The following is a 27,354-nucleotide window of genomic DNA, read 5'->3' on the forward strand; positions in this document are numbered from 1 at the left end:
ATCTCGTAGAAGTGGCATCTGAGCAAAGGGCTGGCTGGAGCGAGGAAGCTCGGTTTAGAAATCAGGTGTTGCAGCAGCAGCAGAGCCAAGGGAACAGGAAGGGGCTCCCTGGGACAACATGGGCACAGAGGTGACAATGGTGATGACGACACGAGACGGCACTGGAATGAAGAACTGACCAGGTTGAGTTCAGAGAAATGGAGCTTCTAAAACCAGAGTGGGACTGAGCAAATAAGGCTTTCCCACGGCTGTGACGTGTCTGCAGGTCCTCCGAGGGTCTGTCGTGATTGGAGGCTTGGTCCTTCAGGGTGGGGATATTGGGAGGTAGAGGAGGTTTGGGAGACGGCCTAGAGGAAGGTCTCCCGGTCTTTGGGGGCCAGCCCTCACAGGGGATTGTGGGACCAGCATAGATCTCTTTCTCTGCAGCTCAGGGATGACTGCTGTTCCCACACCTCCCACCATATCCCATCCTCACAAGAGAACAGGCCAGTGTGGCCTCCAAAATTGTGAGCCAAATAAGCTTGCCTTCTCTATTAGGTTAATTGCCTCTGGTGTTCTGTTGTAGCGATGCAAAGCTGGTATTTTCATTTTGCTCTTCCTAGACCTATGAGAGAGAAGTCAGAGGGTAAGAGAAAGTTGCCAAGCACAGTGGCCTGTCTTTGTCACACCAGGAAATGAAATACAGTTTGTTGAAACATTAAAGAAATAAAATTGATATTGGTTTGTCCTTAGTTGATTGGCAAGGAACAAAAACTGTTCTGTTTCCTCCTTTGTAAAATGGCAATATTAAGAGAATGAACTTTGGATATTTCTAAACTGAGGTTCCCTGTCCCCCGCCCATCAAGGCCCACCATCCATCAAAGCCAGGGACGTAAATTGTCCCAGGGGAAGGCAGGCTACAGCTTTGACCAAAAAGTCACATTCTTGGCTTCTGAGCTTAATTTATACAGAATTTTGGAAAGACGGAGCAGAGTCGACTGCATGGAAGCCAAAGCGTTCTTGATTTGCAAAAGCTGGCTCTTCGGAGACGTTTTATTTTGTTTATTTTTTTTCACATTTCTGACGACTTGGCATGGCATCTCCATAGCAGGCCTCCTGGATTCTGCGGAGTTGACAGGGAAATCATGGGTAGGAAAAAATACACCACGATAAAGGAGCAATTTTCCATCCAAACAGAGATAAGTGCTCGAGCAACCAGGCTGGCGGGAAGCCGGGGCTGGCAGGCCGGGGGCCCAGGGTGGGAGGGGGGCTACAGAAGAAAAGCCTCAATGGGCTGAGGGACTTCAGAGCCAAAAGGCTCCAGAGCACCTTCCTGGGGGCAGTGCAGGACCCTGAGGGCAACCTCCATGGGAAAACCCATAACCAGGGAAGTCACACTGGATGGGCGAGAGGCCACCCTTGAATTAGGCAGCTCTGTCAGGAAAACAGATACCACCTGCAGGAATCGGACGGGGCCATTTGGTTCTGTAGATGACAGAAGGGCTGAAAGGACAGACAGGACGTGAGGACCCCCAGAGCCTGCAACATTGGACTCGGCCCCCTGGGGAGGGGCTAGAGAATGGAAGCTGTTGCTGAGGCCAGGAGGATACATGGGTGCTGCCCAGGAAGCCAAGAGGGCGGGTGACATGGGGTGACATATGCGGGCTCCTCCATTTCTCCTGCACTGCTCCAAGGCCTCCCACTGACTAAACCCAGCTGACACCAGCAGGCATGTCACCTGAGAAACACAGCCTTCAGGGCTAGCCCTCTGAGATAGGTGGCTAATTGCTAGAGAGTGGCTCTCAGGACAAATGGGCTCAGAAGTCACCATGACCCAGGGACTGTGGCAGCCCTGGTGGACCAAAGACTTAGGGTGGGAGCCCAGTGAACTCCAGTCCCAGCCAAAACCCAGGTGCCAAGCAAAGGATCCCAACGCATGCCCAGGGGGACAGAAGAGACACACAAGGTTTCAATAGGTGGCATTGGGAAGAGAGCAGGCAGTAGCAGGGTTGTTCTCTCTTCAGCCACCTAAAAACTGGCTTCAAACACCCGTGTTCCAGGATGCCCGCTCTTCTCCTGAGGCAGAATCAGCAGTGCCAGAACCCACCAGGCCCCAGCTCTCAGTGCGGGTGACCCTGCAGGCAGGCTGCCCTCCCACAGTCATACTATGTTGTCACTCTGCTCTGACAGCACCTCCTGCTTTTCCTCCAGTGTCTCTCGCTGTAGGAAATGACTTGAATGTTAATTTCAGCGCTGGGCTCCCCTCCTAGGCTTCTAGCCCACGCTCCTTGAGACTGGACCTCGATGGTTTTGCTGTTCCTTGGATTCCTGGGGCCAAGCCCAATGCCTCCGCAGTATGGTGCTCAGTCAGCATTTGCTGAAGGGAATAAATGAGTGATGCAGGAATGGGGACAATGGGGTCTCTTCCCTCAGCTCTGCCAGGTCTGTCCAAATAGCCCCTTCTCTGCTTGTGCCATCAGACTTTGTTCTTGGAAACGGGGGCCAAGAGGGCTGCAGAGACGGGCTGAGGCAGCAGGACCTGGAGGGGACACCAGCTCCAGGAAGCGGTGCCGTGGCGGGGAAGAGCACCCACCAGACCCGAGGGATCTTGAGCCACACAGCAGCTGCAGCCACAGGCCCCCTGCCCCAGAACCAGCTCCGGAAGCGCCCCTCACCTGCTCAGTACTTTGTACACCTCCGAGAGATTGCAGACCCATGGGAAATGCTGCTCCTGAAATTGTGGAGAACAAATCACCAAGAGAAGAACACTGTCCATCTGCTTCAGGTCATGCCCAGTGGCCGCCGAAGTGTCCTGGAGAACCCCACGCCCACCACCTCTTCCTTCTCCTCCAGCGTCCCGACTGCCTTTACTCCTCAAGTGCAGGGCCAGGGACCCAGATCCTGGGGTTCCCCAGAGGGCTTCCCACAGTCCAGGCTGGGAACGACTGCCCACCACCACCTCACACCACCTCCCTCCGCAGATGAGCATAGGGGTCTAGAAATACGGAACCCGAGGTGCTCCAAGGAGGCCTGGACACTTGTGGAATACCAGGCATTCTAGAACGAGAGGGACGGGGAGTGCCCGGCCTCGGAGCCCTAGGAGTTCATCAAAGCTAGAAACCCATGAAGTACAAAAACCAGAGCCCTTCTGGACAAAGAGGGACCAAGGGACCCACTCCTATTTTTGTGGCTTTTTTCTTGAATAGCTCAATTTAATTACTTAAGCGAAGCTACTCTTGTCCACACTTCAGTATCTGTCCCTGTCTGCCATCTCGGTTTTAATTTCACTTCAATAACTTTTTAATATAAAAAGTTACATAAGTCTCATACCTCAAATCTTAGGTAGGTAGTAAACTTTGTGTATACTTTTCCCTGTTCAACAAAAGTATATAACTTTCATAGAATTGTGATCACTAAGACACTGAGTTATATATACTGATATTTTAAAATAGGCCATTTCTGATTTTGAAGGGGTATAAGCCTATACTGTGAAAACTTGTGGCATACAGAGAAGCCTGAGAAATAAATTAAGAATCTTCCCAAGAGATAACATTTTAATGCATGTTATTAGTTTTTTGAAGGTAACTCAGCTCGGAATGCATGCACCCCGCTTGCCCCCACAGGTGTGGTCATGAGGATAGAAAGGGCCTAGAGGTAGCTTCAGTGATGAGTTGTTTATTAGGTCTTCCCCACCAAACACCACCATCCCTGGAGTCCAACACACAACAGTCCAAGCTATTTCATTAAGTGTCAAGGCCCATAAAAATCATCACCCAAGCTCTCTTTGGCCATAAAAACAGACATTGGAAGACCCTGTATGGCTCTGCTCCCACAGAGAACTGGTCGAAAGCAGTTCTCTCTCCACGCTGGGAGCCAGTGAGGGAGCACTTGGCACCAGCTGAGGCTTTCAGAATTGGGTCTCAAGATGACAGCAATTTGACAGCTGGGACATGAGACGACACAATGATGGCAGAGAGGGACAGCAGCAGAGTGAATGAGTCTCGATGACACTGGGACATGAGAACCACACTTCTGACATGGGGACACCAGAGGCTTTCTTCCAGAACTGGGAGAAATGAGGTTCCCAGGGAGCCCAGAGGACCAACCACCACCAGGGGGTGTGTGCTGAGGTCCCACGAAAGGGCAAGCCCTGTCCTTTTTAATTTTTTTTTTTTTTAGTTGTAGTTGGACACAATACCTTTATTTTATTATTTTTATGTGGTACTGAGGATCAAACTGAGTGTCCCACACATGCTAGGTGAGCATTCTACGGCTGACCCACAACCCCAGCCCCACTCTATTTTTATTTAATTTTTACTTTATAAGACAAGGTCTCGCTAAGTTGCCCAGGCTGGCTTTGTACTACTCGTCTCCTCCTGCCTCAGTCACCTGCCCAGGTAGTGGAATTACCTTTATGCAGCACCACGCCCAGCTTAGCCCTGACCTTCAGATGTTTGTCACGTGTCCTGTTTTGTTAACCCGTTTAAAATTACACCAGGGTAATTTTGGTGTGATTAGCAAAATGGTTGACAGCTCTGATATTTGAAAAAGAAAAACAAACCATTAAGGATATCCAATGGCTCCTGACCCCTGCAGGCAGCGTGGGCAGGAAGAGCTGCCCACCCTGGCGGAGGCAGATCCTGCTCTGGGTCTCAGAGCCTCTACTCCACAGGGCTGGAAGAGCCAGTGCTCCCCTCCAAGGTCCAGGGAGAAGCAAATGAACTATTTAGCTGCAGTGCATGGACAGCTGAGTCTAGCGTGCAGCGATTGCCGGACACGACCACAGGTTATTGCTTATAAGGGACAAGAGCGTCCTCCCTGCCACTTGGGGCATCACTCTGTAGGGCCCTTGCTATGTAGGCGCCAGCCCTCCTCCAGCCGGGACCTGCCAACCTACTGTCACAGTTACTCAGCTTTCCCTCTAGGTGGAGGGCAGCGACTGTGCCTAGCTTCAGCCTTGAACCATGCCACCAGCCTGCAGGGACAGGAGACTGTCTGCATCCCAAAGGAGCTTACACCGCAAAGAAGACACATGTAACTAGGGACAAAAAACGGCTGCATAAATTAGAAGAAGCACGGCAAATACAGTACAAGGTGACAGAGTAGCACCTCCATGAGGCGGTCACAGGGACCTGGTAGGAGGGAAGGTGTAAGGCACCAGCAGCCCCCAGGAGGCCGACTCCACTCTGCGGCCACCCTGCAGCCACCAAGCTCATCCTGCACACACACTCTGAAGGTGGCAGTCACCAGCTGGTACAGGAACTGTGGAGACAACAGCCAGGGCACGTTAAGTGCTGCCACCTCACGCAGCCTCAGACTAGAGGCCATGGTCTCAGCCTCCCACAAGTAGCCTGGGTGGGTGTTTTCGTTTAGTGCCTTTTTAAAATTTTTGCTGCCATCCTGATCTGACTCCTCAACCTCCAGAACCAGGAGAAATATATACATGTCTGTTGCTGAAGCCACGCACCCAGTCTGTGGTTCTTTTGTTACAGCAGCCAAACAAAGAGGTACTTGAAGGATGTAAAGAGAAAGGTTAGTTAACATTAAGATGAAGACTGCTATTTCGAGTCACAATTTCATGCTAAAATGTTAAACTACAAAGAATCAAGATTCAAAACTTACAATGATGTGGAGTCACGTCACTATATAGCAGCCGGACCCAAGGATCAGTAAGAACAGCCTGGGCTGGGTAGGCTTGGGGGACCCATTCATCCCTTTTCTCTTTGGCAGACAGAACAAAATAATGAGACTGGGCCATCTTTACAGCTCATTCCCTGATGCTCTAGTTTGGATCTGAGATGTCCCCCCAAAGACCTGTGTGTTAAAGTTTTGATCATGAAGGGGCGCTATTGGGAGACAGTGGAAATATAGGAGGTGCCTCCTAGCGGGAGATCCCAGGCCCTGGGAGTGCTCCTTCATGGGGGGCTGTAGGTCTCCAGTCCCTTCCTGGCTGTGTCTCCTCACCAAGCTCTGCTACTCTCTACACTGGGATGGCTACCTCAGCAAAAGCAACAGGCTGAAACCCCTTTTCTGTGTGATTTTATAGGTATGTATAATAGCTGTGGAAGACAGATGAGCAGCACCAAAAAAATAAAAACAGCCCAGTTGGTCACAGTGATGCACACCTATAATCCCAGCTACTCAGAAGACTAAGGCAAGAGTATTGCAAGTTTGAGGCCAGCCTGGGCATTTAATGAGACCCTATGTCAAAAGAAAATCAGCCGGGCACACCTGTAATACCAGCGACTCGGGAGGCCGACACAGGGGATTGTGAGCGTAAAGCCAGCCTCAGCAATGACGAGGTGCCAAGCAACTCAGCGAAACCCTGTTTCTAAATAAAATACAAAATTGGGCTGGGGATGTGGCTTAGTGGTCAGATGCCCCCAAGTTCAATCCCTGGTACCAAAAAAATAATAACCCCCCAAAACACTACACACACATGGCCCAGAGGTTCCAGCAACATCTAAGCTCAGGCCCCTTCCTGAAGACACTGACACCCCTGCAGGTTCCACAGCCTGAAGTACTCACCCATGTAGGCCCAACCAGGGCACAAGGTACCAAGTGTCTCAGCAGGGGCAGGCGTGAGGTGCCCAGAAGCAGGCTGGACCCTGGACACCAGCCTAGCTGGGTATCATAATGAGTCATTAACTGATCTGAGACTCAAGGGAGTGAGGGCCCCAGGGAGATAGAAGAGGAACTGTGAACCCAAGGAACAGATGCCCACAGAAGCAGGAAACAGCAGGGTTCCAGTCCTGGAGGTTCAGGGCTCAAGGATTTGGTATAGAATCCACAGGACTGTGGGCAGGAGAGATGGCCATGTCTGCCTTCCCCCTCGCCTGTGCCTGAAGGTCATGGTAGAGAGGGGAGGAACAGGCAGCAAGACTGTCACAGCCAAGGTACTGGCTGTCCTGGCCTTGTGAAGGGTGCAGACACAGCCAGCAGCTGCTAGCAGAGCGAGCCTGGGTGGAGAGGGCCAGGGCAGACCACCAGCAGAGCAGGGCAGGGAACCGGGAGGAGCTGGGGCTTCATCAGAGAAGGCGGCATGGACTTCTGCTGGGCGGAGTCTGGCATGTCTGTGGGACACTCTAGGAAGGCTCAGCAGGTGACCTGCAGCCAGGAGAGATGCCAGCTGGACAAGAAGCTTCAGAGTCATGCTGGCACAGAACCCGTGGTGCCGAGTCCTCCAACACCGTACGAAGGACCGAGGGCATCTGAGAGAAGAGTGACCCCCAGGCTCAGGGCAGAGAGTCAGCAGACGCAAGGTGTTGGTGCAGGCTGGCCTGGGCCCCGGAGCACGTAAGGCCTCACAGGGCTGCTGGTGGGCAGGGCGACAGAGCCCACTCATCCTGAAAGAAGGGCCACAGGCAGACAGAGCTAAGGGCAGGGCAGGGCACCTGGTTCCCCGGGTCTGTGGGTTTTAGTGGACAGCTGATGGTAAAACAGACATGAAGAGCTGAAGGTGTCGGAGCAGAGAGCAGCAAGGTTGGTGGCAGCTCAGCAAGCCCTGCCCCAGTAGGACAGGAGGCAGCTCGGGACACCGCCATTTTTGTAGGAGGCTCAGATCACAGGCATCAAAGTGAACTTCACCTGCAAACCCGCCACACTGTCCGGGCCCTCCCCACTCCCTCCGGCCTTTCCTACAGGGAACAGTAGGCATAACACTGGGTCCCCTGGTCATTAAGGGCCACTGTGGATGGACTGCACCCTGCTGGCTGTTCTGTGGACTGCCCAAGATGCACCAGGCCCCCAAAGGCCACAGAGAAGGGGAACTCTCCTCAGGTAAACAAAGATATTCAATTAAAATTAAAAAATCCTGGGCCTCCCACTCGGACACTGGGCTGAGGAGTAAAATTGCCCCTGCGGGCACAACTGGTGTCATCTGATCATAAGCTGCCATGAAATCGTGTCTCCCACCCCTCGGGACAGGGATGCTGAAAAGTTCAAGCTCCTGGCTACATGCACGCTTTATTTTTTCTAGAAAAAACATCTAGAGTTGAAGGCGGCTTTGCTGAATTGAAGTTCAAGGCTGAGCAGAACCCCACTCTGGGGGAAGCGACTGGGAGCTGGTGGGCAGGGAGCACCACAGAGAAAAGCATTGGTCAGACTGACCGACCCAAGGTGCGTTCCAGGGCTGGGGGTAATCTTGTCTCCAAAATGAGTATCTTAATGATTTAAAAAGTTGATCCAAAGTGTCACCAGCACATGACATTGACCCTGCCAAGCTTATTTTTCCCCCTTTGTGATTAAGCTTTTTTTTTTCTTTTGTGATTAAGCTATTCTTCCAGCAACCTGTTGGCTGTTAATTTTTCTCCCAGGGAAATCAGCCTGGTTCACCTGGTGTGCAGCTGTCATGTCTGCTCTAGACAGCCCAGGGTGCTGGCTTAAATCCCCAGCAGCTGTGACGGCTCCCAGTCATTTCCAGAAAGGAAGGACAGCTTTTGCCACAAAGAAATCTTTGCATATAGCACATTTATCACTACAGTATTTACAGAATTTCACATTCAAAACATAACAAAATTTCTAGTAAGGACAATACAATCCACCTGCAAAGAGAATATGATTTACACATATTAACACACACACACACGCCCCAGGAAAGCCTGGCGACAGAACACAGGCCAAGAGACTTGCAGCACTCAGGATCTGGATCTTCCCAGGAGAAACGCCAGCAGAGCCCAGGTAGTGACCACTCCACAGACTCTGTAAGACAAGGACTTGGGTCAGAAGCCTGGTTCTTCTGTGACATTGGCAGGTCTCAAAGTAGCAGGCAGACTCCCCCTTCTTCCCGCCAACCCCAGACGTCCTTCCTTTCTTCCTGGTGCCAACACTGAGCTGCTTGCTGTCTCGGGTCCATGGCTCTGGGATACAAATAGTTCACCTTCCCTAGTGATTTAGATCAGAGGTTGGCAGGAGGACAAAGGGCTGTTTGGGAGGCTACCATTTCTCTTCTGCAGTGCTGTCCACTACAGATCCAGCTCCTATATAGCACACCAGAATCCTCGTAAAACTTCAGTAACTGCAAGTCTGTCTTTCGAGTTACTCAGGGCGAACCTTGACTGTGCATGTTATGGGCCAGGCTATATGGGCAATAACCAAACAGACTCCATTTTACCCTGAGACTCCATGTCATGTAAGAAATGCTTCTGCCATGGGAAGGCCCCACCCCTGTACCCATTACTTAGCATAACATACTTGACAACACAAAACAGCAATTCTTATACAATGTCAAATTATTCTCTTTGGTTTCCATTTTTCCTGGGCAATCTACAGAGACTGATTGTCTAAACATTAGTAACCATTCTCTAATGTGTACTGAAATAGGGTCATTTTGATCCCCTTCACTTCTGCTTGCCTGCTGCTATACCAACCTGAAAAGTCCCATGAGCATTACCAATGTACCCACTGAATTGTCTCGCTAACTGCCCAATTCAGCTTCTGTACCTGCTTGCTTGCAGTTATGTCAATCCGGATAGGATTTTTGCCTTTAAATATCCTAAAACGCTCAGCCTTGGGGCTGTTCCTTGCAGAGACAGTTATAACCCCTCCTGTGGGGGGCAGTCACCGGCCGGCCGGCTAAATACTCTTCAATCTGGACAAAACGGGGACTTGGTGTGGTTTCTGAGAAACCTGCCTCACAACAGTGCACACAGCTCTTCTTGGTTCTGCCACTGGCTCCTTCTCTGTCCCCACTACCACCAGGCTGGGCCATACCACAGACACATTGGCCTCCTGGTGCCCCTGCCCTCCGCCTCCTCTCTAGCCTACCTCAGCAGAGAGGACAGTTGGATGGTGCCCTTCCTTTGCCCAAACCCCAAGTGATCCTCAATTCCTCCAAGTGATCCTCAATTCCTCCAAGTGGCCCTTACTATGCCCACTCAGACAGGACCCAGTTCCTCCTTGCCTCGTCCATCCTCGTTTGCCTACGTCAGCTTACAGTGGCTTCATCGGCCCTCAGTGAGGTGCCTCCCCAACTCAAGGACCCTGCCCTGCACTGTCCTGAGCACCCCCCTGGCTCACCCTGACATCCTCGAGTTTTTAACACGACCCATCCTCCATCATCTCCTTTGAACAGTACCCCTCAGACCTGCCAGACCCACTCTTCTCTCATTTTTAATAAGCACTTGCCAACTGACACATCACAAGGTCCTCTGGTTAGTACACTCACTGATTACTGCCCTTTAGTACGGAGCTCTGCGAGAGCAGGGCTTTTGTTTTACCCACTCACGAAGCCCTAGGACCAACAGTGCCCAACACTGCAGATGCTCCAGCACCTGTAGAACACCAAGTGACCCACAGTTCACTGCACTTGTCAGCAACTCCCTAACGGCCCTCACCAGTGAGCGAGCTGAGCTGAGTCAGACCCAATGGGGCCACAGGCAGAAAAGCAGCCTCCAGCCTGCCACTTACTGTAACACGCAGTTGATGTTGGGGGAATGTCTCCAGTACCGGTATAGGGAGACCTGCAGGGTCGGGTGGCACCTGTACTCCTTCAGGATACTGCGGGCACTGCCAAAAGAAGTTTGCCAAGGTCAGCTACACTGTGCGGCCACAGGGACTGCTCTTGAGCCTGAAGCAGGGGGAGGCAAAAAGGATGACATGGGGAGAGAGGAGGGACTTGGGGCCTGGGCACCTACTCCTTAAACTTATTGGTCAGGAGCAGGAACTGGCTTCGAGTGAGTCGCCTGACATCGAACTTGCAGAGATTCTGGAACTCACGGTAGACTTGCTGCTCACTGGCCCCGGGCCATCTCCTAACAGTGAGGATGAGGATGGGAGGCCGGATACTGGGATAATCTGGGCCAGAAAAATTCTAAGAAACATGAAGAACAAAAGATTTCCCACAATTTTTGCTGACATCTTATGCAATTAGATAATGTTTGAAGGGACTAGGAAAGACTGTTTGGGGCTGGGAGCAGGCAAAGAGAAGGATGGGTGGAGCGAGAACACGTGGGTTTGGGCAGAAAAACACAAGAAACAAGCAGCTTCACAGGGGTGTAAATGCCCTGTCCAGCTCTCGCACCCCTTCAGCCCAGCGACACCAGGCCACCTCCACAGGGAGTCTCTGAGCAAGGTAAGGGAGCAAAATGAAACCTACTCACGATTTTAGGGACCCCAGCTCGGATAAGATTGACTTGGTTCACGTAAGGAGCCAGCACGTCGAGGTACTGAGGGAAAGATGGCTCAGGCATGGGTCCGCTGCTGCACGGACAGAGAAGCCAAAGCACTCAGGAATGCACTTATCCAGTGTCCTCGCCATAGCCAAGGATCTGGCGACACAGGGAAACGGCTGCCTTGGGCAATTCTCCACCCCCAAGACTCGTGCCCATGTCAGTGGGCTTCCCAACTGGCTGATTTGAAAGAGCCCTCTCCAGAAAGAGCGGAGCTTCTGGAGGGTCACCCTCTGTGACAGTTTTGTGATGCTCCCTGACCAGCACTGGAGGCAGGCTCAGAGAGCGAGAAGCCTGTGAGGGGGCTCCACTTCATCATTCCTCAGCACGACTCTACTTGACCCCAAATGGCCATCCCTCGCCTGACTTTACTGGACCATCAGCCCCACCCTTCCAGGGACTAGCCCTTGTGGCAGGCCCTGGGGGAGCACTGGTCAGGAACCAGGCAGGACAGCCAGAGGCTTCTCTAGATAGAGGAGAGCTTTCAGCTGAATTGAAAGGTGCCCGCCCTTCTGCTGGAAGCTTCTTCCTGCCCAGCACACACCATCTGCCAGTGGGCACTTGGGCACTCAGACATTGCCAAACTACAGGAAGGAGGAAGGTGGGCTGGTGGAATTTTTCCCCCCGTAGAGGTGGGGAGGAGGAGGGCCTTTCTAATTTTTAGAAAAAGAAAAAAAAATTTCAGAAAAAATTCTTTGATGCATTACGAGACTCCAGACTGGTAGATTTCTCATTTAAGTTATAAAACTCACATCAACATGACATAGAACATTTGTATTTATCACATCCGTTGCCAAAACTGGCCAAGTATAGGTAGTTCACAGAGCACAGATCAAAGTTGCCTTGCTAAGTCAGTCCTGAGGAGCAGGCCAGAGTCTGATTAGCTCCTTCGCTGGGCCTGCCAAGTCCTAGAGCAAGGGTCCCCAGCCTGGGTCTATGGAAGGCACATGTACAGCATGCACTTGGTGCCCCTGTTGTGCCCAGTGCTGGAGGCATGGGGGATGCTGGAAACACGTTCAAAATTCCAATTTGGAGTTTCATGGGGTAACAGCAAACACACCAAGCTGGGAAGCACTGAAGCAGACAACAGAACCCAAGTCAAACCCTTGGTCCCCGGACATTACTTCTCCCAGTGCCAAGAGTGGGGCAGGAGCAGCCCCACCCAGGCAGGAGGCAGGGGTGGCAGGAAAGGGCTTCTGTGAAGCAAGGCCATTGTGTTGGCTGCCACACAGGCAGAGGCTGGATGTCTACTCTCCCAGGGCTGCAGTATTCATCCTCTTTGGGGGCCCTGGGACGTCTTGGTTTCCTGACTGCTGAGTGACTGGAGGGAAAGAACACTCACCTGTGCACCCTCTGAAGGAGCAGGTGAGCCACTTTCAGAAGAACTGGAAAAAAGAAAAAAAAAAAAAGCTAGAGATGTCACAGGCCTTCTTGAAATATGCAAACTCACACTTTCTATGCAAACCAGCATGATATAAACAAGAACCTAGGGAGGGCACCCACCAAGGCCAGTCTCCTCTGGAAGGACGGCAACTCTTACCTGACCCACAAAGAAAGGCATCATATGCTGCTTCATGGGGGCACTTGTTCTGGGCTGAAGCATTTTTCCATAATAAGGAGAGAGATCAAGTAAACCATTAGCAATGCACTTCGGAAAGAAGTCTCTCCACCGCCACCACCCTCACATCCACAGCAACCACAGCATGCTCGACCACCAGCTACCATGGGTGCCTTCTCCCAGCTCACAAGCCAGCTTCCCTCTGGTCCTCCCCGCATGGACAAAGCCAGGAGCCCACGTCAAGGGGGAAACAGACAGCCCTGAGGCTTTCTGGGATCACACATCTTGAGGGCAGGAGTTATGCAGAGCAGGACAGGAAGACAGAGAAGGAAACCCTGAACTCCACAGCCTCCAGCCTGGAAGACCAAGGTCCAGGAAAAGCCTCAGCTCTGCCCACAGCACTCCTGAGCAAGGAGCTGGGGCTCGTGGGAACATACCATATTTTTTACATTTGCTCGCATGAACGATCACTGGTCCAGAATTCTTGGTGGGATTCAAGTTACTATTAGAGAATTAAAAATAGGATAAAGAACAACTTGCTGAAAATTCTTTCTTGTTCCCCCAAGTCCCTGACATTATAAATGTGTCTTCAACACGTGTCTTAAACATAGGTCTAGTCATATACAAATAAGGTCTTGGTAACTAGGCAACAGGACAGGTGACAGATCAGCAGTGTTAGAGGCTCCAACTGGATCATCCTTGGCATTCAGGAAACGCTTAGCCTGAACCCAGCCCAGAGAAACAGAGGAGCCATCTCTGCCCTCTGGAGCTTGCCATCTAGTGGCCTGAGTGACGAGTACAGAGACAATCACGTCTTCCCCCCATAAAGGCAATGCCGAGGAGTAGACGGTGCACTCTGGGCCACTTTGGCCTAGAGGCATTAGGAAGGCAGTGGTGCAGGAGAGGAGGCACAGCCAGGGGCACAGAACCAGGACACACTGCGCAAGGTGTGGCCAAGGCCCACAGTGGAGGCAGGGCCAGGCAGAGAAGGAGCTCAATGACACGTGGGGGCCTCAGGGAGTGCCAGAGACTCAGCCACGAACAGAACTCAACCTGTGATTTTAAAGACCACGCAAGTGGCGGTATGGGAAATGAAGTGGGGCAGGCCACAGGCTGGGATACCAGTGAGGGCTACCACCACAATTAGAATGGAAAATAAAGGCCTGAACAACAGCAGTGACCCTGAGAATGAAGAAGGGGAGACTTTAAGAAGATTTACGGAGCAACATCAACTAGACTTGGCTGATAAGACACAGGCGGCCCAGCTCTGGGACACTCGGCTCTGGGGTGTGAAAGCAGCGACAGCATCCAACAGTGAGGAAACCATCCCACCCGTCTTTCAGAACCTGTGTGCTTCCTCTCTCTGAGCCCAACTTCCTTGCCTGTAAGGCAGGCATGGCGACCATGCCCACACTACAGGATTAGACAGACCGTCAACAATGATGGACAGCATTTAAGAAACATGGAGTGAGGGCGAAGCAGTGTCCTAGTCCCTGTGGTGGATAAGCTCATTTAATCCTCACAAAGACCTTATGAGGTGAAACTAAGGCACAGGGAGATTCAACAATTTTCTGCAGGTAACTTGCAAAAACCAGTGAGGCTGGTTAAACTGGGATTTAAGCCAAGGAAGACTAGAACCAGAGCCTGTGTATTAGAAGACAAGACAAAACCCTCTCTGGTCCCACCTCTTCACACAGGCTCCCAGTATCATGTCTGGTGCTACAAAGACAGCAGATACCCAGGCACAGGGATGAGATGGAGGAACTGAGATCAATGTGAAATCGAAGGTGCTGCAGGTCAAGAAGGCAGCTGGTACATGAAGTGCCCCAAGGCTGAGGAGGTCCAGACCACAGTGCACCCAGGTGGCAGCAGCTGCAGAAAGGGAGTAGGTGAGGCCCCCCTGGGACTGAGCAAGAGGAGATGGAGCCCATGAAATGAACTGAGTAATGCTCATGGAAAGGGTGAAAAATCCACATGCACCCATACGTCCACCCCTGCACATGTGCACCCACCCCAGCCAGAAAAGAGAATCCAGGAGGGGATATGAGCCAGAAGAAGGAGGGAGAGGACAAGGGTCTCAAATGCCCCAGTGAAGCAAAAACCTGTCCAGGACTATATGCCACGTCTTGTCCCTTACGTACACCATTCTACCATCTTAGACCAGAGGCGAGCCTGCCCTGGTAGGCTAAGCCAGCGCAGGGTAAGGCGTCATGTGAGAGAACCCCTGACAGCACTGGACAGAGGGAAGGTGGAGGCCTCTGAAGGGACTCGCTGCACAGAAAACAGGTGCCACATCTCTGAGTAACACGGGTGCGCTGCAGGCGGCCCCCCAGCACTGACTCTCCTAGAGTGAAGAGGTGACGACCCTCCCACTCCACCTGCCCCATCCCATGTTTTCCACTACAGGCATGGAGGGCACCATGCGGTCACAACAACAGCCAAACAAAAGGGATTCTGTTTGATTTTGAGTTTTAAGTGCTAATGCCGAGAGAAACCAGAGAAACCGAGGGAGAGGCTAAAGGGAAGGACAGGTGAGCGGGAGGCTGCAGAGAGGAGGGAACCAGAAGGGCAGAGGGCCACTACGGGGAAGCAAGCCCCGGCTGCCCGGCACACATGGAAGGGCTTGGGTCTGCTGGTGACGAAAGACGTGAGAAAGATGGCAAAACAAAAGTGCTCCCGAGGGCAGGCAGGGGCTGAGGGCTTTCTTCCCATCTTTGGCCTTATTCTTGGAAACGGGGGCCAAGAGGGCTGCAGAGACGGGCTGAGGCAGCAGGACCTGGAGGGGACACCAGCTCCAGGAAGCGGTGCCGTGGCGGGGAAGAGCACCCACCAGACCCGAGGGATCTTGAGCCACACAGCAGCTGCAGCCACAGGCCCCCTGCCCCTCACCTGCTCAGCACTTCGTACACCTCCGAGAGATTGGACACCCGTGGGAAATGCAGTTCCTGCAATTGTGGAGAACAAATCAGCGAGAAAAAGAACACTGTGCTGTTGTCCATCTGCTTCAGGTCTTGTCCAGTAGCCGCCGAAGTGTCCTGGAGAACCCCACGCCCACCACCTCTTCCTTCTCCTCCAGCGTCCCGACTGCCTTTACTCCTCAAGTGCAGGGCCAGGGACCCAGATCCTGGGGTTCCCCAGAGGGCTTCCCACAGTCCAGGCTGGGAACGACTGCCCACCACCACCTCACACCACCTCCCTCCGCAGATGAGCATAGGGGTCTAGAAATACGGAACCCGAGGCGCTCCAAGGAGGCCTGGACACTTGTGGAATACCAGGCATTCTAGAACGAGAGGGACGGGGAGTGCCCGGCCTCGGAGTCCTAGGAGTTCATCAAAGCTAGAAACCCATGAAGTACAAAAACCAGAGCCCTTCTGGACAAAGAGGGACCAAGGGACCCACTCCTATTTTTGTGGCTTTTTTTCTTGAATGGCTCAATCTATCACCCTAAGGCTTGATCCCCCCCCCCCCGATAAAGTGGAACTGAACCCAGGGGGGCTTTACCGATTACACTCACAGACCTGTTATTATTTGAGATGGGACCCAAGTTGCTTAGGCTGCCTTAAATTTACAATCCTCCTGCCTCAGCCTTTTGAGTCACTGGGATCAGGGTATATGCCACCACGCCTGGGCCTTTTTGTTTTTGAGGTAGGGTCTCACTCAGTTTGCCCAGACTGGCCTTGAACTTCCGATCCTCCTGCCTCAGCTTTCACCACACCTGGAACCTAAGGCTTCAAGACACCGATCCAATCCCCTTTCTCTGGTCCCCGATTTCTAAGAAGCCTTTAAAACAGTTGGGCCCTTCCATTTCCCGTGTGTAGAGGACAACAACCCAGACTACATGACAGTCACCTGGGGAGCTTTCAAAACGGCCTGGCCCCACTGCAGACCACACAGGAAGCTAACAGGGGCTGGAGGCAGTTTGTGACTAACCTAGTGATTCCAACTCACTGTCCCCAGAGAAGCCATGATCTCGCACTCAGCAAAGATGGTTTCTCAAGACTTTGAGAGGGGACCCTTCTACCCTCATGTACTTTGATCATGTTGTAAATGTTTATGAAAAATAGATCAGGTTCTGAATCAAATCATTGCACTGTCCACTCTAACACATCCCAATTATATACAAATGAGTCAAAACCTGGGAGCTTGAATGGGGGAAGGAAAGAAATGACAACTAGTGTGATGAACAACCATAGGTGACAAAATATGAAAGGAAACGGATACCGATTTTTACCGATTTTATAAGAGTTCAAGGAGAGTTTTTGAAAAGTGTTATTAGTGTGGACACAATTATCTTTTAATCAAGCAATTTCATTCATTACCTTCCAGATATCCTTTGTCACATTCTTGGTATCAATGAGAACAGGAAACAGGTCATGGATATTCTGCTTAAACTGATCATAGCTTTCTGAGGGGAAAGATCCAGGGAGTGAAAAGGGAGTGAGTTTGTTGGTAAAATGGGAAGGAACCACCATCTAACCTAGCTTGCCACCAACGCCAACTAGTAAAGCAAATGAAACAAAATAGAAATTGAAAACCACCTTATTTCTGACCATTGAGGATTTTTTAATCTCAAGCTACCCTCACCACTTACAGGTGTAAAGAACAAGAGGTTCTAAACTCAAGATATCCTCTAATGCAGTTTAAGAAGCTCTAGCCAATGGGATAAGAGAGGGAGAAATGGTGTTTTGGAAAGGCAGATAAAAGAAAAATCATTTATAAATGACTGTTCAGAGAATATCCAAGAAAAATCAACTAAAAGTCATTTGATGAGAAGTATACTGATAAAGGGGAAAAAACTATTAACTGACAAATTCAAAGTTATACCTGTATGTAGTTTAAAAGAGGTTTAGTGCAAACAAACCAAACCCACAACACAGACCTCCCAAACGAGGGGCCCTGTAGCCCTCTTCCTGCCACCATATCCCCTAGTCCACAGGGCAGCCACTTCAGTCCTCCTCCCTCAGGTCTCATGCCCCTGTCTCCACAGGACTCCTACGTGCTGTGATGGGGCACCTGCGGCTGATCACCGCTTCCAGCTGTCCCCACCCCATAGCACAAACTCCCCACAGGCCTGCCTGCACCACCCTGGGGCGCCCTCACGAGGGGTGCTGTGGCAGCCAGGTGCCTCTTCTTTTCCTGCACTGTCTCCCTGCCGTGAATACTTTGTCCCACAGTTTGCTCAGGTTTTTGTTGAGTGTACACTGTTAATTTTACCCCTAATCCTCCTCTAATTCTCTCAATATGCTCAGATCAACTACGGAAAGGCGACACAGCCACAAGACAGCATCACATGACATTAAAAATGTCATGCAATAGGTTTAGTAGGTTTTTAATGACATAATACTTCCAAATACAAAACCAAATGTATATGATTAAATATGATTTCTGATTTTGCCAAATTTTACACAATGGGCCTGAGCATCTTCAGGAATAGAGGAAGGATACCAATGCAAATTTGGGTTTTTCTTCCTTGAGGAAGTCTCTGGTCTTGTCTCTGAGAAGATGGTAACAGATCTGAGGACTGGACCCTGCTGCACCTCTGTCGACACTGGGAAGTACAGGCCAGGTGGCAAATAGAGATACAGGAAGGAGATGACAAGTCTGTCCCTACCTGGGAGAGGTCTGAAGAACTTCTCATGGAGATGCAACAGATCCATCATCATATTATGCCCCACTAAGGGCTACTTGGAGTAGATCAGCAGGTGAGAGAAATGAAATTTTAAAAATTATAAAGACAGACACCAAAGACTAAGATTCTTGTGAAGGATGCATCTTTGGAACCCACTGCCATTGTTGTCACGGGACTGTTTCATCCTCTCTGTCTTATGTGAGGGAGTGGGACTGCTTGGGGGAGGTCAGTGGAGGGTGGGGCAGGACAGACTCAAGGAAGGACTTAAGCAGGGTTCCCTGCTGTGAAGCAGACAGCTCTTTCAAGAAACTTTAGGTAATTACCGGAATCCCTGTATTACAGGAAGAGGCAAAAAAAAAAAAAAAAAAAAAAAAACGTGATTTCTTGTGGAGAGCCTTTCCCCACACTAACCCATCACGATTTGGTTAGGTCAAGGAAGCCAGTTATCAAGGAGAAGAAAGGACTCGTCTTAAGAAATCAGATTTTACTGTTGAAGAATCCTTCAACATCTGGGCCAGAAATACAGAAGACTGTGAAAGTCCAAGAAAAGAGATTTTTTCCCTACCTTCTGGGCTTTCACCAGCATCTGGAAAAAAACAGAAAAACCCCTCGCAGAGAGGAGAATCTGCTCCTTCCAACAACTGGCTCGATCACAAGAGGCGTTCTCAAGATACCAGCGATGCTGCCGACTCACCTTCTTCACCACCACCTGACATGAAAAATAGACAAATAACAAAGCAGGGGACAAGCCTTTTAGAGAGGCTGGATTTGGGTGGGTGAGAGAGGCAATGAAGCCGCTAAGGACAGCCCATTTCAAGGGAGGACTCACGCCCTGATCTTTCAGCATCGTCCAGATATTGGGGAGGGCCTGCCTCAGCACCAATTGGACCTCAAAGGCCTGGAACCCTGTGGGGCAAACACAAGGCACGACTGAGTGGCACAGCCCTTCCTCTTCAAGAGCCCCAAGAAGAAGACGGGCTGGGGTGGTGGCTCAGTGCAGAGCACTTGCCTAGCATGTGTGAGGCCCTGGGTTCAATCCTAAGCACCAGATATAAATAAAGGTACTGTGTCCGTCTACAACTTAAAAAAAAAAAAAGAGCCCCAAGAAGAAAAGAAATGCAGAGATTGGAGCTGTGGATCACAGCAAAAGGCAGGTCGTAGAGGTGCCTAAGCTACCCAGCCACATGACAGAGCATGCAGGGCCTGTGGTGACATTCTAGGGCAGCATTTTCAAAGTTTTTGACCTCAAAGATGATTTTAAGTTGGAGACACCAAAGTTTGTTTTTGTTGGATACAGCCACTGATGTTAACTATTTTAGAAATTAAAACCTTCAAATCAAAAAAACATGGAATCTTCTTCTAAAACAAAAAACCCCATATACAATAACAAAAGTAAAATTCATAAAAAGAACTACTTTACAAGACAAAAAACATCATGATATATTATTTTACATTTTTGCAAACTTTAATATTTGGCTGCAATTGTATCTGCTTTTGCACTCATGATGTGTTACTGAAATGTGACAAAATCCCAGTCTCTGACACAATGAAGTGTTACCAGCCTTGTCAGATGACTCTGGGTGTTCTATAACACAAAGTAAGATTTTGGCATGTGGTAACTTCTTAAAACCTCAGCTGTCACAAAGAATCTGAAACCACTGTTAATGGACTTTCTAGCACTATTACTTTAAAATCCTCTGGCCTATTTCACACCTTGAATGCATTTAAAAAAAAATTTTTTTTTAGTTGTAAGTAAATAATACCTTCATTTATTTTTATGGTGCCAAAGATCAAACCCAGTGCCTCACATGTGCTAGGCAAGTGCTCTACCACTGAGCCACAACTTTAGCCCCTGGAATGCATTTTTTATTCATGATTTTGTAACATCATGCATTGGTTATTTGGAAACACTAGTTTGCAGAGTCATGTAGATCCTCCAAATATTCACACGTTTCACTAACAATAACCACAAAAGATACCTGTATAACTGACTATCTGACCACTATTCTTATCAGAAAGGTCTCAGTGTTGGGAAGCTGTCAAGCTTATGGTAGCAGAAGCAAGTTCAAAACTTGGTTATCTTTCATAACTACTGTTATTACTATGCATTATTTTCCCTAAAGGGTCAGGCTTACTTTTTCCATTTGGAAAATAAATGCAAAATCCCAAGTTCAAACAGTCAGATCTTTCTAGAAAGAAAATGATATTCACTTGGGGGCGGGGTGCAGATTCAGCTCTTTATAAACAAAAAAAAAAAAAAAAAACACCCACACTCAAATGCTCTTCAAATGTTCTTCCTTCGCCCCACCACTGGGTGGGGGTATGCACCAGCACAGCTGCAGAGTGCTTTTCTGCATGCTATGTTCACATAGGATACTTACAGATGACCTAAAAAAAGGCTGAGACTTAGTTAGCACTCATACCACTTCCTCACCAAGCAGCTCCTTAAGCCAAATCGGCTTTTTGCACTGAGAGCAAGTGGCAGTAAAGAAAGCATGATGTGGGGCTCCTGCCTTAATCTGTGCTGAGGTGCTGGCAGGTGTAACCCCCACTGCTATGGCACCAGGGAAAAAAATGGTACAAAAACAGCAAGTCATAGTCAAGTGATATACTTTGATATAGAGCACTCAGGACAGGATGAACAAGATGGCTCTGAAACGTGACTTCCTTGGCCTTGAAATTCAATGTTGGTTGAAAAGCTTTCCGACTTTCTGATTTCTGAATTCTGAAGCTTTATCTGACCCCAAGGACTGGGCACCTACTAAGTAAATGCATTAGACTCAGTTGAGAGGCATTTGGGACCAGGATCTTTGGGAAAGAGAATGGGTCCCCCAACTCCTGTCACGTAACCATGACCCAACACTCCCAGTATGGAAGGAGCAGCCTCTTGCCTACCAGCAATACCAGGCAGAGTCATCCGGTCACCTTCCTCAGCTAGGTCCAGCCATCGCGTCACCTCATCAATCACCACCTTGATTTGGTCTTTATCCAGAGAGCTGAAAATGGGAACATGAAAATGCAAATGTTGGAGAAAACCATGCCAGAATCACAAGACTACGTTAACAAGAGGTTTCAGGAGCTCCTGGTTTTCACACCATGAGCTCACGAAGAAAACAGATGAGCTGGATGCAGTTGATTGATTGAGCCTACAAACCCAGCAGCTTGGGAGGCTAGAGCAGGAGGATCATGAGTTCAAAGCCTCAGCGATTTGGCAAGGCCCCATCCCTAAATAAAATATAAAAAAGGGCTGGGGGGGGGGGGGCTGGGGNGGATGTGGCTCAGTGGTTAAGTGCCCCCGAGTTTGATCCCCAGTACCAAACAACAACAACAAAAGACCAAAACAAGATCACTGTTCTTCCATCTTTTCATACAGAAGGCAGGCAACTTCCTGGCCTTCGTTCTTCACAGGTTCCTAGAGCTCATGTGATCCCCACCTGTCACACTAGGAAAGGAAGTGGCTCTAACCAGCACTAAAGGCCACTGTCAGGACTGTCTTCTTTGTAAGGCTTCCAGAGGCAGGAACACCCGCTGGGAGCATAAGGAAAAGGAGGACTTTGGCAAACCCTCGGCTCCTTGTTAGAAATGTAAGGACATAGTGTTCTTTGAAGTGAGGAAAGCTCTTTATCCAACATTTGAAAATGTCAGATTTAAGAAAAAAAATTTTTTTGTCCCTTATGAAATCCTACATTTTTTTTTAAAATATTTTTTTTTAAGAGAGAGAGAGAGAATTTTTTTAATATTTATTTTTTTAGTTCTCAGTGGACACAACATCTTTGTTGGTATGTGGTGCTGAGGATCGAACCCGGGCCTCACGCACGCCAGGCGGGCGCGCTACCGCTTGAGCCACATCCCCAGCCCCTGAAATCCTACATTTTTATATTAAAATCAGGAACAAGGACAATAACAAAACAACAAAGAAGCTCTCCAACATTACACAAGATCATTACCTGGACCATGCAGTCATCATATTTCAGAGTTATAAGCTATCGAGTTGACGGCCCTTCTTGCTAAAGGTGAAGAATCTAAAGCCCCAAAGGCTTAAATGACTCGTTCAACAACTGGTCAACAGTACTGACCGACAAGAACCCGGGTGGCCAGTTCCATTGCCACCCTGTGCAATGGTCACTCCTGACCATAGTGCAGACAGTATGAGGCTGCAATGTGTGGGACAGGCACAGGAGCCAAAGCAAAGAGGTAGCAATCTTGCCCTTGATGGGGCTGAGGAATGTCATACAAGTCTCGCACATAGCAGGGTCAGGCATGCTGGGGGACACAGCCAAGCCAAGGAGGCCCAAGTCCAGAGTCAGTGCCTGGAATGACTGGCACAGTCAGGGCTATGTGCGAGTTAGCCTTGAAAAGCCCTCAGAGCACACTGGACACTAACAGACCATCTCACAGCAAGTCCAACAGAGCGGAGTTTCCCCTCTGGCACTAGAATAGAAATCTTGGTGAGTTAGCAAACTGAGTCAGCTTCTGTTTTTTTCATTGTTAAATGCTAAAAATCACGCTTGAAGCAGTGAGGGATTTATACAGGAGCTGAAAGTGGGGTGGAAACAGGATTGCCTTTCCTCACCTCAGGTGGAGGATCCCCAGCACCAGCAGCCACACCGTCTGGCTGAGCAAAGGAGGCTGATGCAGTTACCACGACATATGGATGGTTCAAGGTCACCACACTCCTGGAACCAACACAGACCCCACAGGACACAGCAGCAAAGAAACCAAGAGGCACTTAAAGAAACACACCCTACCTGCGAACTCTCCAGTTCCCTGTCAGGATGTTGTGCTTAATTTTTTTCTCCTGTTCTTCATTCATATATGGGATTCCATTTTTAAGAAACTAAACACAGAAAACAGAAACTAGTGAGAGTCATCCTCCAAGCCACAAAGGAAGGGGAAGGGGAAGAAGAGGAGTGTATAACCACACCACCCCAAATGCACCCCATCTCAGGAGATAAGCAGGGTCAGGCCTACTTAGTATCTCATGGGAAAAACGGGAAGAGAAAAAGGGTCCTGTGGGCCCATTAGACTGGACTTTCAACCTGCCTCCTCCCCTCCTCCAATGCCATACCTTGTTATAGTTGAAGCCGTACTGATTCAAAAACTGAACACTAGAAGCCTGGAAAGAGAATTCCGAATCCAAAATCCCAAATGTTGTAGGGAAGAGAAAGAAGTTATATGAATGGGCTACATACCTATAAAAACATAAGAAAAATCAAAGGCATTTAAAACACACACACACACACACACACACACACACCCTGACTCATTAAGCAGCTTCAGAGTAGATTCTTTCTTTCATCCATTTAGGAAAAACTGTGCTTCAGATACTTTGCCTGGCACTGAGAGCCAAAGAACAAAAGCAGTGATCCTACCCTCAGAAAATGGTCTGCTACAGAAACAGGCTCTCAATAAAACCACCAGGGCTGCTGCTTAGAGGCAGCTCAGTCCCACAGCTGCTCTGGGCAGGAGCCACCCCATAAGGGAGTACCCTTCCACACTCCTGGAACCAGCTAGTACCTGTGAGCTAGCAGGCAGTTCAGACAGCATCACAACACACACAGTATTAACTGCTCTCGTGAAGGTGCACAAGAGACAATGGAAAAGAGGACAGGAGCGTATAAGGTACCAGGCAGGGGTGGCGGAAAAGGCCTTGCAGAAATGGTACCTTTCAGGAGAGACCTGGAGGTAAGCTGGAATCTGCAGAGGACAGAGCCAGTGGAAGAGCCAGAAGTAGGAGAAAACAGAGTGTCCAGGACAAAATGACTCAGACACCAGGGAAGAATATGAAGGGGAGACAGATGTAGAACACAGATGGGCAAAAGCCCTGCTTTGCAAAAGCTCTTTATACGTACTTGTTGAACTCTCCTTCGATACTGGAAAATACAGACAATCCTAGAAGAACAATAGCGGAAGTAATGAATACTAAGAATAAGCTCCCTGAGGTGAACACAGAGCCCAAACATTTCCAACAGGACTTTGCATCCACAGATACTATGTGGGTGGCAGGACAGAATAAGATCCTTACAGAACGAGACAAGAGTTGAAGCTGGGTGCAATGACACGCCTGTAATCCCAGCAGCTCAGGAGGCTGAGGCAGGAAGATCCCAAGTTCAAAATCAGACTCAGCAACTTAGTGAGGCCCTGTCTCATATCTCACAATAAAAAATAAAAAGGGTTGGGGAGGTAGCTGAGTGGTTAAATGCCCCTGGATTAAGTCCCCAATATCCTCCTATCCCCCCACAAAAAAGACAACTGTGGCCTGTTCTTCAAACAGTATTTAAAAAAAAAAAAAAATCAATTTTCATAGTTTTAAAACTAACCAGAGGAAACACCAAAACCCATAAAGTAAGTCTTATAAATTTAACAGCTTTTAAATGACTATTACCAAAAGATAAAAGAAAAATTCAAAATGGTGTGTGTGTTGGGGGGTGAACAACAGAACATAACCAAGAGCACCAAGAGTCCACACTTTTCAGAGATCACACAGTTAGGAGAAACAGCAAAGGACAAGGGTAGGGAGGAAAACAGATGTCCAGCGTCATCCATAGTGAAAGCTAGTCAGTAGACTCTGGCCCAAAGTCTGCTTTTATGAAAAAGCTTTTTACAGGAATAGGGCCATGCTCATGGGTTTATATGTTATGTACAGCTGATTTCACATTACAAGGGTAAGATTGAATAGCTGTAACAGAAATCACATTGTCTGCAAGATCAAAAATATTCTCTATGGAGCCCTTTATAGAAAAGGTTGTCAACATTTCTATCATAAAATGTAAACAGACTAACAATCATTTTTCCTTTACCAGGTGGACAAAAGTTGCAGACTGATAACACCCAGTGTTGGAGAAACAGACAAATTCGCTATTAGTGTAAACAACGAAAACTTAGCGAGGGCTGGGGGCGTAGCTCAGTGGTAGAGCCCTGCGTTTACAACACAATGCTAAACTACGTATCAACAATTCAATATTCTAACACATACTGTAACTTTGCAATTCCACTGCTAGAAGTATCTCAGATGCATATACTCACAAAAGTACAGGATCATATATATAAACACCAAGAGTCAGTGCAAGTCTAATTGTACACAAATGTAATTGAAACATGCTTATTAGCAGATTAACAGATACATTGATAGTTTGTAATACTATGTGCTGTTAAAAAATGAACATGTTTGTATGTGCTGATATATAGATCTCCAAACCCCAAACTCCATGAAGTAAAAACAAAGGGAAAAACAAAATATTTGTAATATAATCATATGTCCAAAATCATACACCCATTTTTAGTTGAAAGACGACGGAACAAGGAACAACAGTAATTGTTACTTAATGTTGGTTAAATTTTCTGCTTACTCCAAAGTGTTGGATCTAAAGCCAAAAACAGAAGAATACAAAAATGATAGCCAATGGCTTTGACACTTTTTCAAACACATTTTCACGAATAGGAAACAAAGACAATATCTTCTTAACAGATTCATAACGAAGAGATGACCATCAGACTCACCAATCTGACAGATGGTAAACTGCTGAACACTCTGGCGGGTCTTTAGGTACCACTCGGATGGCAAATCAAAAAGACTGAAAAAACAGGCATCAACAAGATCTGGTCAAGATACTAGGGCTCCAGAGCAGGCTCACTTGGCCACTCAACCAGGGGTCACATCTTTTCCTTATTACAGAAACTAGGGAATACTACCAGCATTAGGGGACTAATACTAGGTCCCGGGAGCAGCCCACACAAACTGACCTGCCCCCCACCCAGGGAAGCCAACCCTGCGCTGCTGAGAATCATGTTGGTCTCGCTGGGGGACACAGGCCAGCCAGCTCTTTGGGCTTTAAGACAGCTTTAGCTTTACCTGATCTGCTGCGGTCCGGAAAGGCTAGAACGAAGGCCAGTGAACTCAATGTCCAGACCTAAGGGGGAGGCAAAAGATAGAGGAGTCCCCAAGCACAGGGCAGACACCACTCCACGGTGTGGATGCCACAGGTGGCCTAAGCACGTCGCTCATTTTGTGTTCAAGAGGCCAGGTGGGGGCAAAAAGGGAAAATGGAGGAAACCGAGGCAAGGACCAGCCAAACCATGGGGGTTGTACCTGGACCTCAGGGAGTCTGGCCCATGACATCAGGGCTCTCAACACTCATGTGAGCGCTCCCTATCGCCCCCCTGCCTGCGGGCGTAAGAAGTCCGCCTGTCCCTCCGAGGGGCAGGGGCCCCTTTGAGCCCCCTGCGGCCTGGCCACAACCGTATCCCACCTGTGCTACCCCTTCCTCCAGCTGGTCCAAGGCACTCTGGTGACCGGGCCCGCAGTCCCCGATACCTTACCCACAAAGTCCGCGTCCTGGACGAGCTCCTGCAGCAAGGGGAGGTTCTGCTCAAACTCCTCTGCGCCCAAGTCCATGGCCGCTGGGCCGAGGGCGCCAGTGAGGCCACGTAGTACCCACGCGCTTCCGCTGCGCGGGGCCTTAAAGGGCTCGCGCACGTGGAAACCCGCCCACCCCGCGAGGCAGCCGCATAGCCTGCACCTGCCCACCGGCCTAGAGCCTAACTTGCTCCCAAGGTGAAGGTCGTTTGCAAAGAAGAGCTGCCTGTTAGACTGAAGGTGGCCTTGGCGCCCAGATTGTCTAGCACTCGCCTACTCCCTGCGGCAATTCTCACCTCCACGCCTACACCCAAGGGAGACCCTGTTTTTGTTAGCTAATTTTCACTCACTAGTACACCATCTTTCTTACACGTCTTCCCTTTAATTCTAGGTTTCTATGTGAACACCCTTCTTCAAATCTTTGAGGGAATAATAATAATCTGGAAGTTTGAACGTCCTCACAGGGATATTTATTTATCAAAAGGGACTAGTAAACCATTGGATGCTGAAAGTCTCAACATAAGTCACACTGTTAAGAGAGTTGGTGCAAAGACTTGTCTTTCAAAAATTACATTGCATATTCAGATTGATGGCATTTCATTTTTAAATAAATGTGTAATTGGTGAACACACCTAAAAATTGGGAAAATTATGCTTTCAAAGCC

At 49.2% G+C, this 27,354-nt stretch overlaps 1 protein-coding gene across 1 annotated transcript; it reads right to left on the reverse strand.

The window, feature by feature from the left end:
* Nucleotides 1-7,954: 7,954 nt before the first annotated feature.
* Nucleotides 7,955-26,756, reverse strand: Pnldc1 (PARN like ribonuclease domain containing exonuclease 1). The gene is made up of 19 exons (XM_048805889.1): nucleotides 26,654-26,756; nucleotides 26,187-26,244; nucleotides 25,835-25,908; nucleotides 24,187-24,226; nucleotides 23,403-23,526; nucleotides 23,083-23,171; nucleotides 21,230-21,330; nucleotides 19,164-19,240; nucleotides 18,900-19,043; nucleotides 18,317-18,386; nucleotides 17,025-17,110; nucleotides 15,595-15,650; nucleotides 13,143-13,207; nucleotides 12,688-12,741; nucleotides 12,490-12,532; nucleotides 11,079-11,178; nucleotides 10,614-10,789; nucleotides 10,387-10,485; nucleotides 7,955-8,679 (listed from the first exon to the last, which is right to left on the reverse strand). Exons 1-19 carry the CDS (start codon nucleotides 26,727-26,729, stop codon nucleotides 8,616-8,618), a joined length of 1,596 nt encoding a protein of 531 aa, XP_048661846.1. The 5' UTR covers nucleotides 26,730-26,756; the 3' UTR covers nucleotides 7,955-8,615.
* Between the last annotated feature and the right edge of the window lie 598 nt (nucleotides 26,757-27,354).

This window comes from Marmota marmota, unplaced genomic scaffold (assembly GCF_001458135.2).
Source record: "Marmota marmota marmota unplaced genomic scaffold, marMar, whole genome shotgun sequence".
Lineage (NCBI taxonomy): Eukaryota > Metazoa > Chordata > Mammalia > Rodentia > Sciuridae > Marmota > Marmota marmota.

Excerpts from the sequence above, each read along its gene's own strand:
- Pnldc1 (XM_048805889.1), bottom strand. The coding sequence starts at position 26,729 with ATGGACTTGGGCGCAGAGGAGTTTGAGCAGAACCTCCCCTTGCTGCAG. Across the intron at positions 25,909-26,186 it reads TCCGGACCGCAGCAGATCAG|TCTTTTTGATTTGCCATCCG; the intron begins GTAAAGCTAAAG and ends CTGTTTTTTCAG. Across the intron at positions 12,742-13,142 it reads GAGCAAATGTAAAAAATATG|CCCAGAACAAGTGCCCCCAT; the intron begins GTATGTTCCCAC and ends AAAATGCTTCAG.